Source organism: Scleropages formosus, chromosome 25, assembly GCF_900964775.1.
Source record: "Scleropages formosus chromosome 25, fSclFor1.1, whole genome shotgun sequence".
NCBI lineage: Eukaryota > Metazoa > Chordata > Actinopteri > Osteoglossiformes > Osteoglossidae > Scleropages > Scleropages formosus.
Genome location: NC_041830.1, coordinates 4,866,647 through 4,880,968, shown reverse-complemented (window position 1 = coordinate 4,880,968; position 14,322 = coordinate 4,866,647). Strand labels below are relative to the sequence as shown.

The following is a 14,322-nucleotide window of genomic DNA, read 5'->3' as shown; positions in this document are numbered from 1 at the left end:
GGTTTATATATTTTCCACAATGTGATCAATTGACCGTACTGAAGAATCACATTTCTGCATCAAAATCTCCTTCTTTTCATATAAACTACTTTTTGTATTGCTTTTGCTGATGTACGTTGCGCTGCAGAAAAGCATCTGCTAAATCAGTAAATGTAAATCTGAATGTAAATTGTTGGCACCCTTCATGAGAACGAGCAAAAATTAATACATAAAATGCAGCAGCAAGTATGCAGCCAGGGAAGCCATTTGTTTTTATTTTAACGTAATGTTTTTTCAAACAGGAACCGTTTTCTTGAGTAGTGCAATTTTTTTCCTATAAAGCACACATATACACTGGCTGAAACCACTTGTCCCAACCAGGGTCGTGGCGAACTGGAGCCTAACCCGGCAACACAGAGTGCAAGGCTGGACGGGGAGGGGACACACCCAGGACGAGAGGCCAGTCCTTCACAAGGCACCCCAAGCAGGACTCGAACCCCAGACCCGCCAGACAGCGGGACCCAGCCAAGCCCGCTGCACTACCGTGCCCCCACTTTATATAAAACACATGCACACACTTTCTGACCCACTTGTCCCATACAGGGTTGCAGGAAACCAGAACCTAACCCAGCAACACAGGGCATAAGGCTGGAGGGGAGGGGACACACCCAGGACAGGACATCAGTTCACCGCAAGGCACCCCAAGCAGGACTTGAACCCCAGACCCACCGGAGAGCAGGAACCAGTTCAACCCACTGTGCCACTGCACCACCGCACCCCCTGAGTTTATATAAAACAGAGGTTTCAAAATTATTGGCACCCATGGAGAATATTTAAAAGTAAAAGCAAAAAAATTGGCTTCCTTGACAAAATTCTATGTTTTTAATTGGTCTCTGTCTCTAGGGAGTGTTATAGTCACCATTGACCATTTCGTGTTTCTTCAATGTATAAACATGAGGTTGCAAACATAAAAAAATCCCTTTGTCATCCATCACAATGGGGAAAACACAGGTATAAAAAATTACAGAATATAATTCTCTAGTAAATGTCTGTCTGTGAAGATTCTCAATCAACCGGAGCCTAACCCGGCAATCTAGTAAATGTCAGACATATTAAATACTGTAATAAGACATAGGCTTAGTCAATGAAATAAATTTTTACATTTCTGTAAAGCATAAATTTAATTTAAAAAATTGACTACTGCATATGATACATATATGGTTCTTGTACTCGTACTGATTGTTGTACAGTTGCGAGACGGTTCTCGTTTTCTTTCAAGTGCACGTTTACCACCAGTTGTCATACCATTGAGCAAGGTGTTTCCACTGGATGATTGCTCCAGGAAAAACTATCTACTTGTATAAATGGGAAAATAACTGTAAGAAGCTTAACACTGTACATTGCTTTGGAGAAAAGCGTTAGCTAAATGAAGTAATTCAATTTATTTTTATAGAGTGCTCTTCTCACACAGTAACATAGAGTGCATAACAAAGGCATAAGACAAACAAGCAAATAGATAGTTGGCTATATATTACATTACTACAGTACCTGTCACTCCTGCAAGTTAAGCAGCCGCACCTGATGGCAGTCAACAAGGCCGGGGGTAAAGGCAGCTCTGTCCCAGCACAAGGTTGTGGAATCTTGCAACGCTTTGGCTTGCAAATCCAATGGTTCATCCCTTATGTCCTGTTCCTTCTTTCTATGTTTACCTGGCTTTAGACCTCTGCTTGCTTTTCCTGGTTCTGAGTACTGCCTTGCCCCCAAAACAACCTTTGCATCCCGATCGACCGATGCCTGTCCCTGACCACCGATTTCGTACGCCTTTGTGTGTTTGTTGGATCCAGAATGACCTCACCCATGCTTGAACTCCAAACCACCTACCTCCAGCCTTCCGTCTTTGTCTGTGACAGTATCCATGCAGTTATTAAAGCTCTAAGTATGCCTATTAGCCACGGAGAAAAGGGGAAAAAAAAACTCCCAACTCAAAGGCAGGGGAGAAAAAAAATCTCTGGGGGCCCAAATGCCAGTGGCTGTACACTCCTCCCGGACATCCTAGATTCTAGACCTTTAAGTCAATTTACAGTTAATAATAAAATAGTACTTGAGTGTGAACTTGATGTCCCAGTTCACATAGGCACGTTGCATCCGTCATGGTAGGCCATCATCAGATTCAGTCAGGATGGGGCGCTGGTTTGATGTTAGTAATATAGTAATCAAAAAGTCTGGAAGAGTGGAAAATCTGCCAGGAAAAAGATGCATAAACATCGCTTTGGACAAAGTGTCTGCTAAGTAAATGTAACAAATGTAACACATTTGGTATGAGACAAACTGACTGTGCAGAAACACGTGTCTGTATAAAGCTCTCCCCATCTCTTATAATACACTTTTGTATTGTTTTCTGAGATGTACATCACTTTGGAGAAAAGTGTCTGCTAAACAAATAAATGTAAAATTCTTTTACTTTAGGCTATATGATTGACTAGTTCTGTTTTCATTCTGACCGTGCAGCTTTATGCAGTATATTGGGGGGTAGAACATCTGTGTGTGCTCATGAGAAGGGAGGAGAGGGACTTGTCAAAAGCTGGCATTAATGTTGTTAGAATAACCATGATTTGGGAACGGATGAGAAAAAAATACATGGCATAGAATGCCATGCAGCAGTGCCAATTTGGCCTGCAGGTTGCTGAACTGATTGCCGTCACATACTAGCATTTTGCCCCCAGGAACCATGCTCACCTGCAAATTTGATATACTAGGGCCAGCCTGAAAGTTTGCTAATCGCACTCAAGAGATGTGTTCCCTGAACACATTTCTTTAATCACCCAGTAGTTTTTATACTCAAGGCCATTTTGTCACATTTAAATTACTGGCTTTACTGATACAACATTTCTGCACAAAGTGTTGTAAAGACTTTTTACAATAGTATGCACCTTAAAATAACTGTTCTTCGTTACTATTATACAGGCCCTGCTTGGTTAATGCCATATCCAGCAAACAACGGCACATTTCAAAAACTGTACCTATAGCTTCATTAATGCTTACTTTTGTGATCGAGCCTGCGTAACCCACCAGTGATATTGCCCTCTGAATTAGGATTTTTATTTACTGCTACAAGCAGTTCCCAGATTACAAACGAGTTCCGTTCCTAAATCTGTCTTTAAGTTGGATTTTGAGGTAAGTCCGATCAGTTCGGTATGGTTCATGTTGTTGTGACATCAGTTAATGAAATGTTTGTCTCACATTTACGCTCTGGTGTCACGGTTAGGACGGTTAAAAACAAAAAAATTAAAGCCAAATGCAGTAACATACAAGACACTGTTAACAGCCATCTGGTCGGACTGAAAAGAACCAAGTCTTTGTCCTACTTCAGGCTCACGCGCCCACAAGCTGATGAACTGCTGTAGACGCGCAATGTTTTGATGTATGTCGCAAAGTAACACCCGTTTGTTATTACGAATTATTGTATGTAACTCGAATTTTTAATATAGTAGGCTTTACGGGGGGGTGGTGGTTTGTAATTAGGGGTTGTACGTAAGTTGGACGTTCGTAACCCAGGAGATGCCTGTACTATAATGCAAGATATGAAAGTGCAATGCTGTAGCTCAGTGTAAGGTTGGGCTACTATACAAGGTTATTGATACTGACTGCCACCAGAAAAAAAGTGCACCAATTCTTTTAGACTGCAATGGGGTCTGGTTTATTAACTATTGGCAACCCATAAGCCATCTCTCCAGGGGTGAAACATGCCAACACAATAAACAAAAGTGAACCCTTCCCTAGTTACACTACTCACCCTATGTAACAAAAAAAGAAAAAGAACAGCAATCTAAACTAACTCTTTCCTCGCAGTACCAGATGCTCTCCAGTGTGCTAGGGTGGCCTCAATCTCCTCAGTCCTCATCCTTCTCAACTTGTCTACAGCATTTGACACTAGCAGCCATCGAATTCCAATCTCTTAGACAACTTGGCATTAAAGGAACTACACTGAAATGGTCGTGTCCTACCTATCAGGTAGATCTTATCAAGTGGTCTGTCATGGCTCCCTGTCATCCCTTCAGCCTATCTCAACTGGTGTTCCACAGGGACAAATAAATTTGCAAAAATTTCTAAAATCCTGTTTTCGCTTTGTCATTATGGAGTATTGAGTGTAAATCAATGAGAGAAAAAATTAATTTAAACAATTTTAGCAACACTGCAACAAAAAAAATGTGAAAAAAATGAAGGGGTCTGAATACATTCTGAATACACTGTAAATGTAACTGTAACAGTAATGGTGCTTACTCCAGTTGCCAGAAGCAACATTGATGTGAAATATGTGTGGGACTTGTGACAATGTAGAAAGCAGTACCCTCCTTTCGTGGACTGTTGCACATGGAGAAAAGCATCAGCAAAATGAATAAATGTATGTTAAAACTTGTATATTATAACAAAGGAGCACACAAGGCAAAGTACATTACATACATTTACTCATTTAGGTGATGTTTTCCACCAAAGCAACTTATAATTATTTACCTGTTTTTACAACTGGATAGTTTTACTGGAGCTATTTTAGGATATGTACCTTGCTTAATGTACTACAGCTGGAGGTGGGATTTGAACTAGTAATCTTTGAGTCTAAAGGTGGCAGCACCAACCACTATACTACTAGCTGTCAAGCAGATCATTACTTGTGTGATCACTAACTGCAGTGATGACTCTGCAATGCATTCATTTACAGTGCCTTTTATAATTTTAAACTTTTTTCCTTGTAGGTTTTCTGAATAATTAAGAAGTAAAATGTTAATTATCTATCACCCCCCATTTTGTTTGTGGAGAGCAACACAGGAGCATTTCCTCAGCAGCTGTATCAGAGGATGAGGTGCACATATCTAGAGGACTGCTGTGTGGATAGCTCTCAATAGGACCTACTATCCGGCATGGCAGACCATAGTGTTTATAAAGTAAGATGAAAGAGCAGAATGAGTAATCTGTGCCAATCCAGGACTCCTGGTGACAGTGTCAAATTGCTGCATGATTTAGGAAGGCAACATAAGTTTCTAGCCATCACTATGCTGCTGTTAGAAGCTTCTAAGCAAGTTGTCTGTTGGAGCTTTTGAGTTCCTTGGTAAGAACAGATAAATAATGCTAATGAAATGAAGATGGTGGAAGTATGAGCTTGTTTAGTGCTGCTTAAAAGACTGGAAGTAAGGTGAGTGCCCATCGAAGTAGGCTGCAAGAACTTTGCGGGGTAGTTTTTGTATAGAACCTATACCATGTTGGATATCACAGGCAGCCAGAGGAGGAAGACTATTAAAGTTGTTACTGAGGCTGCAGAAATGGCAGATGATGATGTTTCTAGGTGCGTATCAAGATTTATGCACTGACACAATTCTATCTTGGAGGAATACAGAGTTCCTTGAACTTCATAGCTTGGTTTTCACTCTGCCATGCATGATTAACTTTGGGATATTATAAAGAAAGGTATGTGCCTTTCTAAATCAGGCCCAATTAAGTGACTTTGCAACACATGAACTACTGTGAAGATCTAGAGAAACCTGAAAGATGTTCAAAAGAAATAAGACGTATCTGTTTTGAATTTGGAGTGTCATAGTAAAGGTTCTGAATACTAATGAAGGATTTTAGTTTTTTATTTTTAAATCTATTTGCAAAAAATTCTAAAAGGTGTTTTATTTAGTCTTGCATGTCAAAAAATGAATTAAATTTCTTTTGAAATGTGTACCGCACAGCAAAGTGTGGAAAAAGCAAAGGGGTCTGAATACTTCCTGAAAGCAGTGTAGTTGTACTGTCTAGTATTTTAATAATTTTTAAAAATATTATTAAATATAAATATTTAATATTTCCTCATGAAGAGAACTAGCGTACCAATTCTTTTTGTGTGCCAAAGCTTCACCCAATGTGTCAACAGATTGCAAAGGTTCTTCATTGCTGGTTCTGCTGGGCTGGTATCTGCAAGCTGCTCAGTGAGAGGCAGAGAGAGAGACACTGAATAATCCCACTGCTTTAGCAGATTCTTTTCTCCAAAGTGACTTACCACTCAGAGTAAACATGAGTGCATTTCAAATACAGTTATACATGCTGACACATTACTCTCGCAGCAGAGCCAGTTTGTCGAATACCACCATTTTTGCCGAAACTTGTTGTTTCGCCCTTCATAAATATAATAAATCAATGTGTCTATCATCAGAACAGGAATGAAAACTACTTTTAATTTTAAAGTAGGATATTATTTGTCCTTTCTCATGATAGGGAGTGACATTCCGTGTGGAAAACAGTGAGCTGGTCATTGCCCGCATTCTCCATGGCGGCATGATTGACCAGCAGGGCTTGCTCCATGTGGGTGACATCATCAAAGAGGTGAATGGCAAGGAGGTGGGTAATGACCCCAAGGTGCTGCAGGAGATGCTGAAGGAGGCCAGTGGCAGTGTGGTGCTCAAGATCTTGCCCAGCTACCAGGAACCCCACACCCCACGCCAGGTGAACTGCTGTCCTTCTCCAGTATTCACCGTCACCTTCGCCCTTCTTTTTTAAGACCTGTAGTCCTTCAGAATTAGAAACATTGGTCATAGCTTTAGCCAAAATGTTGCACCTATCTTTAATTTTTCACACTGTGATGAAAGGTGTTTTACATGGGATTATTTCTGTAATATTATTTGAATTAAACAGTTTTATATAAATTTCTTTCATCTGAAGGCTGATCATTCATACATCTGATTAGAGGTTGGTAGTACCAGAATAAATGTACCATGCTGCTTGTGCTTAAATAAATGTCTGAAAAAAAATTATTTTTTGAGAAATTTCTGGCATTGATACTTTTTACTTTTATTCATTTACATTTGTAAAGACCAAAATTACTTTGTTACATTTATATACCCATTTATTGTTGCTTTTGAATTTTTTCATTTTTTTTAAAAAATGTCTTCCTGTGGAATTTTATTAGCACTACTTAGCAATATAAGCAATAGAGTTTCATTCAGAAATTTATTGAACAACATTTTAGCACTTAAATCAGCACTGTGGAGGCAGGCTTACCAAACAAAAAACAGTGTACTGCTTATATGCATTTGGAGTGGGTGTAGGCTACTTACAGTTTCGGTCACATTTACCATATGTTTACATAACATAGCTTAGTTACTGGGTAGGTTTGGCAGTTAGGAATATGTTAGGAAAGAGGAAAAACGTGTGTATCATGAGAGTGATGGACATAAGGTACAAAATAGGATAAAGCAAGGGCATTTCGTGGCTGGGGGCTCAAGGCAGCCATGCATATGTGACCTCCATGATCTGTAGTCCAAGATCAAGCAACAAGCTCCACAAACTGTTCTCTCACAGTCTCACCTTAAAAACAATCAATCATCTCTACAATGTGACCTCAGTAAAATCTCCTTACTTGCTGTCCTCTGCGGATTTAATTGGCCGTTGTTTACTCTTGATGAAGCAGTTTACTACTCTTATATTTTCCATCATTCAAGTTTAAATAGTGGTAGAACTTAAAAGAATGTGTTTATGTAGGCATAAAAGGTTTTGTAAGAGTTCTAAATTGTTCTTAGGGTTAGGGTTAGTTGTTTGGTAAGTAACTAGTTAATGGACTGTAGTAAGAAATAGCTGTTTGTGCTTTAGAAACCTGTCAATATAGCAAGCATTTGAGAATAACTTAGTTTTTCACTCACTTTCTCATTACCCTTAACTGTGTGTCCTTATCAGCATCATGCTATTTAAGTTAAAATGCTGGACCTCATGTTGTACTATGGTATTTTTCGGTACAAATATTGGTATGAGGAGGAGCGGTGTGTAGTGGGTGTTTCACACTGAGTGGGCCGTGTAGTTGGTGTTGCGGGGCCTATTAGTTGTTCCAGTTTCCTTCCTGTATGTGCCCCAGAAGTTCTGTCATTTCTCATTACTCTACACAACAGAGTGGTTTATGAGTGACATTCAGCTTGTTGTCAGTGTCTCTGATCTGAAACAGTTGGATGTGGTTTTGATCCTCATTAAGTCAGTGTGGAGTCTACATGTTCTTCCAGTCTTTCAGGTGAATTGGTCACACTAACTTGCCAGTATTGTGTGTTAAATTATTGTAAAGCATAAACAGGTGAATGACTGTAGGGGCTTTATTGTACTGTATGTAGCACTGCAAGTTACTTTGGACAAAGGCATCAGCTAAATACTACCTAACAATCTTTGACAGCTGATTTGCTTAAAAGCAAATGAAAAAGCTTTAAATGAGTAAATATAATTTACTGTAAAGCTTAGATTTAAAATTTAATTTTAGAACTCGGCTTTAGAAAGTTTGGAAAGACATGTTAATATTTATTAATATGCATGTCATGCTGCATGTACTGTTGTAATTTGCCGAGTTCATTTTGGTGAACTATGTATTTTCCTTTATTAGAAAGGCTGCACCCAGTTTATTGTTTGGCAAATAATCACCTATGATAATGTAACCAGTGTTTCAGTACTAATTCAGTGAAATTATTTGGCATTCGTTGTACTTTAATTTTGAATGTAACTTTTTGAATGTTGTGTACACAAATTGAAGTAAACCTGGGTAGTTTTTTGTACCACTTTAGCCCTATTTGATAGCACTACTTCCATTTACGGCTAGTAGACTTACTGAGTAAAGCAAGTTCAGAAAATGTGACTAACCTTACAAAGTTTTATCTTTCCTTGAACTTGGAACATCACTACTGATTGATTTTTTTTTTTCCGTAGTTAGCTATTTGCATTGTGTTTGCGTTAGGGTTTTATTATTATTAGACTTTCACTAATGTAGATGTTTGTGTTAATAACTTGAAACAGAAGAGTCAAAAAAGTGTTAACTAGAACATATTAATCACCTGAACATATTATTAAACATATTAACTACTTGAACATACTGTTTTTTCACACCACACTAGGGACTCAGAACACTTATCAGTGGAATACTTTGTTTCCTTCCCATATTTGCTTATCAAGGACTGGATACTGGCATAATTACAGTGCAGACTTTTTGTTTACTGTGACAGTGGTCCACTTAATGGAGGCCCAATTACGGATAGGTTTTTTAGTTTCACCTGTAATGGTTGGCCTGCCTGCTTCCTTTAACTTGCTGGAGGGGGTGATTGTCCTGCAGTGAAGCGGGAGTCTTTCCACATAGTCGGTGAAAGCATTCTAATTGAAAGGGACAGGGCAGCAGGTGCTACGATTGGATTTCTGCCCCATGGCTCAGAGTTCTGTAAATTCAGTAGCTTGCACCTTGCCCTCAAGATCATTATAGCTTCTGTTGTTTCATTTTACTAAACAATAGTCAACCTGATATTTTCTTCTAATGTTAAAATACCACCCGAGGCAAGGTGTTGTTGTTTAATAAATGCAAATTGAGTTACTTTTAGGTAATCTTACGTGCAAGGAAACTTAAAATTAGTCATGCTCTTACAGTATTATTAATAGTTTATAGTAGTATTGCATTTACTTCACGCATCTTCAGTGTACCGTTTTCTTAACCTGCTTTTTCAAACTGTTGCCTTCAAAACCAGTAACAAAAAGAGAGCACAGTGTCTACTTGAGCTTTTAGAAACAGCCATCTTTTTATGCGGTGTGTGACATATGGACTGAAGGACCCATTTGTGCCAGTTTTTTTCTGCTCTCAAAATGAGTGTGGGCTGAGTCGACAGCTTCCCATGCCTAGCGGCAGCTGACAAACTGTGGTAGTGTTTAGGGAGACTCTTTCCAAGCAGTAGCAGTTTTTCTCCTGGGGAAGGGGGTGGTGGGGAACAAGGGTTGAGGAGGGCGGTGGCCAGTTGTCCTTGTAGTCTTCACTCCACTGCTGCATGTCTACAGTTTACTCAGGCTCGAGACTTGTTGTCATGGATACAGTGCCTGGCAACTTATTGTTATTCTCCTCTTTTCAAGTATCTTTGTAAGTGCTCAGTGTTTTGGTGGAAAGGGAAGTTTTTGTGAAGAATCTCCAACCTGGTTGGAAGATAGCATGCCACCATAATGGAAGGCAGTTTAATATTTTCATTTTGACGATGAAATCAAACCAGTTTAAAGTCTACAGTATAAAAAAGATGCTTGGTAAAAGTTAGATTGCAGTGACCATACAGTATAATCTTGGGTATATTGTACAACCTTGTCTATTGTACACTTGAGATCTCAAGTCTTGCTATAATGTAAAAATCAAAACGTGAAGTCTTACTTCTGGGTCAGTCTCTACTAAATTTGGCTCAGAAGTGCTCTAACCAGTGTTATACTTTACATACTTAAAGTGATACTGATTTGTTACATTTATTATAAGTTTAATATTTCAATAATTCATGCAGAGCCATGAAATCTTGGTGTGCATGTAGCTAGAGCAGCTGAAAAATTAAAAGATAATGCATTATGCTAAAGCAATTGGGAACTAGGCAGCTAGCCTTGAATTCAACATTGCATGTTTGCTTTGAGTGGTTTTAGATATATATGGAATATACTGTATATATATATATTTATAGACATATATGTATAGAATGCATAGAAATATATAAATGTATACATAAGACTTGTATATTTTCTGTACATTTTCTTCTACAAATACTTGTGTTAATAAACAACTTCTTGTATAATGTTCTGTCTTTATTTTTGCATCCGTGAGAAGGGTTTCATCTGTTAAACTTAAGGAAATATTTGCACTAAATTCATATATATATCTTTATACTGTCAATATTTATTAATAATCACAATATAAATATAATTTTTTAAAAAATATAGCATTGTTTCTGTCTTGCCACTATGTTGCAGCTGTGTGATGTTCATGGCACTCTCTTGCCAACCCACAGTCTGAACACAACTTTGGAAAATTGTACTCTGCCTCTAGACTTTAAAAAAATTAAGTAAAAACAGTGTATTATATCTGAGATTTAACAATATATCTAGGTAGGGGCTTTCTTTTGGTAGTAAATAAAAATATTAAGTGGAAAGATCTGAAAGAGAAGGATCTCCGCAGGCATTTAATATATTGACCCCTTCAGAAGTATGTTTCAAGAACAAATAAGTTGTTCATGCTGATATACACCTTTGCACTCTCTTTCTTGCTATAGGCATTTGTAAAGTGCCACTTTGACTATGACCCCATCCACGACAACCTCATCCCCTGCAAAGAGGCAGGCCTCAAGTTCAACAGTGGAGACATCCTGCAAATTTTCAACCAGGAGGATCTCAACTGGTGGCAGGTAATTTATCAGATTCCATTCAGCAAATCTTCTATTAATCTCATGTCAATGAGGTTAACATAAACTGCTGGAAATGGTATATATTTTTTAATATTGGAAATGTGTTACATATGTTGGTCTGTCACTTGTCTTTTGTTTTACCTTTAACCTGTGAAAGTGCTCTGCCTTCAGGACAGAGTACTAAATAAGAAAAATTTCATTGTATTCTATTGTTGAAGCCCTCACTTTAGCCTTTTGGCCAAAAAATAATGGTGTATTACAAAATTGAATATAAATATATCATTCTTGTTCTGTGTGGAATAAGACTAGCTTATAAGTCATATCATGATTGACCCATGAAATACAAATTAAAAAGCCAAATACAATAAAATAATGCAACATGATAAGACATAAAATATGCGCAAAATGGATCCTAAGCAGAGTAACATTATAAACACAGTATATGCCCAAACATCAATCAAAAAGTGTCTGTAATTTCTGTTATGTAATTTTTTGACACTAGGATACATGTGGAAATCTCTTTGTGAATGAATACAGTTTTCCACCATTGATTCACCTCTTTTGGGTCACTTGTGGGCTTTGTGATCTGCCTATCAAAGGCTTTCCAGCCTCCAGATGATTAAAATTGTTTTTTTCATCTGCGCTTTAGCCTTTTCCAGTGCATAGAGGCGTTACCTGTCTCCCCTGGTTCTTGATTTGCAGTCAGTTTCAAGCTCAGGATGTTGTGTCTGCCCTTAATGAGCAACAAAAGCTTGAGTTCTATTAGTCTCTATAGCTATTTTGATCTTGCCACTCACTAATTACATACACAATGAAATGCACATTATCATATGAGAGGATTATTATGGTTTCTGCATATTCCAAATTAACCCCTTCAGGGTTTATTTAACAGCCAGGTGATGTTATGCTTCTTGTTCCTTCCTGCTGGAGTTGCCCTTCTGGAGCTTGTTTATTTTTCCAAAGTCTCCCAGTGTGGAAAATTGCTCCTAAACACCTGCCAGAACTGCAGAAACTAAAAAAATTGAAAACCAAACAGTGATGCAGCATTTAACTGTACTAGATGACAATGATGGAAAACATTATCGAACATTTCTGGGAGTTATTTCAGGACTGTAGGTTTTACATTTTGTCCAGCATAGCTGTAGATATAGTAATGTGTGATATAAATATAAATGTAAAATATGAATGTGAAACATTATTGTCGAATGTAAATTAGAGCAACTGTCACTGTAAACTGTAGAATTGTGGAGGGTAAACTGTGGATGTGAAATGAGGATGTGAAGTATACATTTGGAGTTAATACATCAAAATATGATTTTTAATTATGTATTTAAAGAGGATGTAAAATATGTTTCTGGGTTGCAGGCATGCCATGTTGAGGGCGGTAGTGCAGGTCTCATCCCCAGCCAGCTCCTGGAGGAGAAGAGAAAGGCATTTGTAAAGAGGGACCTGGAATTTGCTGCTGCAGGTACAGCCCCCGGCAACTCATCTGCGCGGCTAGAGTTACATTAAGATGTGATGAAAAACATAACAATTTCCTCATTTTAACCACTCTTACAATTGCGTTTAGCTTTCATTGGATACTTTTCTCCAAAGTAACATGAGAATGTTACTCATGTTTACCCACATTAAAAAATTCTAAACAGGTTGCACGGAACATTTATCAATCAAAACATTGCAGACATTCTACTATTGCAGAAGAATCAATCTGTCCAATACCACTGTTTTGCCGTCATACATTCTACAGATAGCTGTCCAGAGATTTAATAGAAAATACAATGATTGTGACTGAGACAGATGGTGTAATGTACGATTGTGGAGCAACAGGAGATCTGTAGTGGAGTGTGTCTGAAAGAGATGGATTCTAAGACCCTTCTTGAATGTTGAAAAGGAATAAACAGTTCTAGGAGAGAGCGAGAGCTTGTTGTACCACAATGGAATCAAAACAGATTACCTGTGTACTTTCAGTATCTGCCTACTTATGCGTGGAACCACCAAGCTCTCAGAAGTGGAGCATGGGCGTATTGTTGTGGTGTAGGGAGTGATCAGGTGTTGTAAGTATTTAGGTGCAAATCCTTTTATCGTCTTGTAGGCCAAAAACAGAACCAGGGACAGCTACAGGAAGCCTGTGGAGAGAGATTTGCAGGGGAGATGCATGAGGATGCTTTGGCAGGTCCACTTGTGCCACAGCATTTGGGATTAGATGGAGATAGTTGAGAGCAGAGTCTGAAAACCAGATAGGAAGGACTTGCACTAGTCCAAGTGAGACATCACCATGGCCTGGGCTAGGAGCTGTCTAGAGTATATTGTGAGATAAGGGCGGATCCTGTGGATTTTGTACAGGAGATACAGTATCTGCGGTATCAGGTTTGTTCAGGATCAGATGCTTGTTATTCCCAGGATCTTGATTGTTGAAATGGGTGAAATAAGCAAATTGTTCCCTTTGATCGAGAGTTACCGACAGGTGGAGAGACCTGCTAGGAGATGAAGGGTCTGACTCTTTGTGAGGTTAAAGTGAAGAAGGTAGTTATCCAAGAAGAGATGTCCAAGAGGAAAGAGGTGATACTACAGGATTTGTTAAGGGAATGAAGCTTTACTAGAGGTATCCTGGCATAGATTGTATCATGATCCAGATGAGTAATGCTTTCACTGACCATTGGAGGTGTAACTCTGTCCCATTAACCCAAACCCGCACACCTGTTGGTAATATGATGAGCAGCAACCCACAGGTGTAAAAGTAACAAAGAGCGTACCCTCTTGCGGATTCTTGATCTGCTCTCTACTGTCTTTCATGGGATACTCAGTAGTTTCTCAAGTCCTATTCCATGGGTGTTTATGTTCCAGTCCTGAGTTCCTATCTTGTCTGCACCAGACTTCACTACTCCTGTCCAGGTCCCATGTTCCACTCCTGTATTTTGTGACACCCCCGCGTTCCATTCGCGTACTCCTGTTTCATTTGCTGCCTTTGCAGGAATACCCTCTGTGGCATTTTATTCTGTTAATTATATCACCACTGCACTGTATTTTCCAGTTTGCACTGTGCAGTTGTAAATATACTCTGCATGTGAATCATCATACCTTATGTCTGTGTCCGGACATTACAGTAATACACGTCTGTGTCGGTATCACGTCCGGATGTTACAGATGGGAAAGAAATGAT

General features: G+C 38.7%; 1 protein-coding gene across 2 annotated transcripts in view; it reads left to right on the top strand.

Moving 5' to 3' along the window:
- Nucleotides 1-14,322, top strand: part of mpp2b (MAGUK p55 scaffold protein 2b) — a 94,950-nt gene that overhangs the window by 65,036 nt on the left and 15,592 nt on the right. Inside the window, exons 6-8 of one of the 2 annotated variants that reach the window (XM_018742132.1) lie at nt 6,226-6,453; nt 11,031-11,162; nt 12,528-12,630. In XM_018742132.1, coding sequence (XP_018597648.1) covers nt 6,226-6,453; nt 11,031-11,162; nt 12,528-12,630 — 463 coding nt within the window. The remainder of the gene's footprint in view (nt 1-6,225; nt 6,454-11,030; nt 11,163-12,527; nt 12,631-14,322) is intronic. The other variant, XM_018742133.1, reaches the window with a different exon arrangement.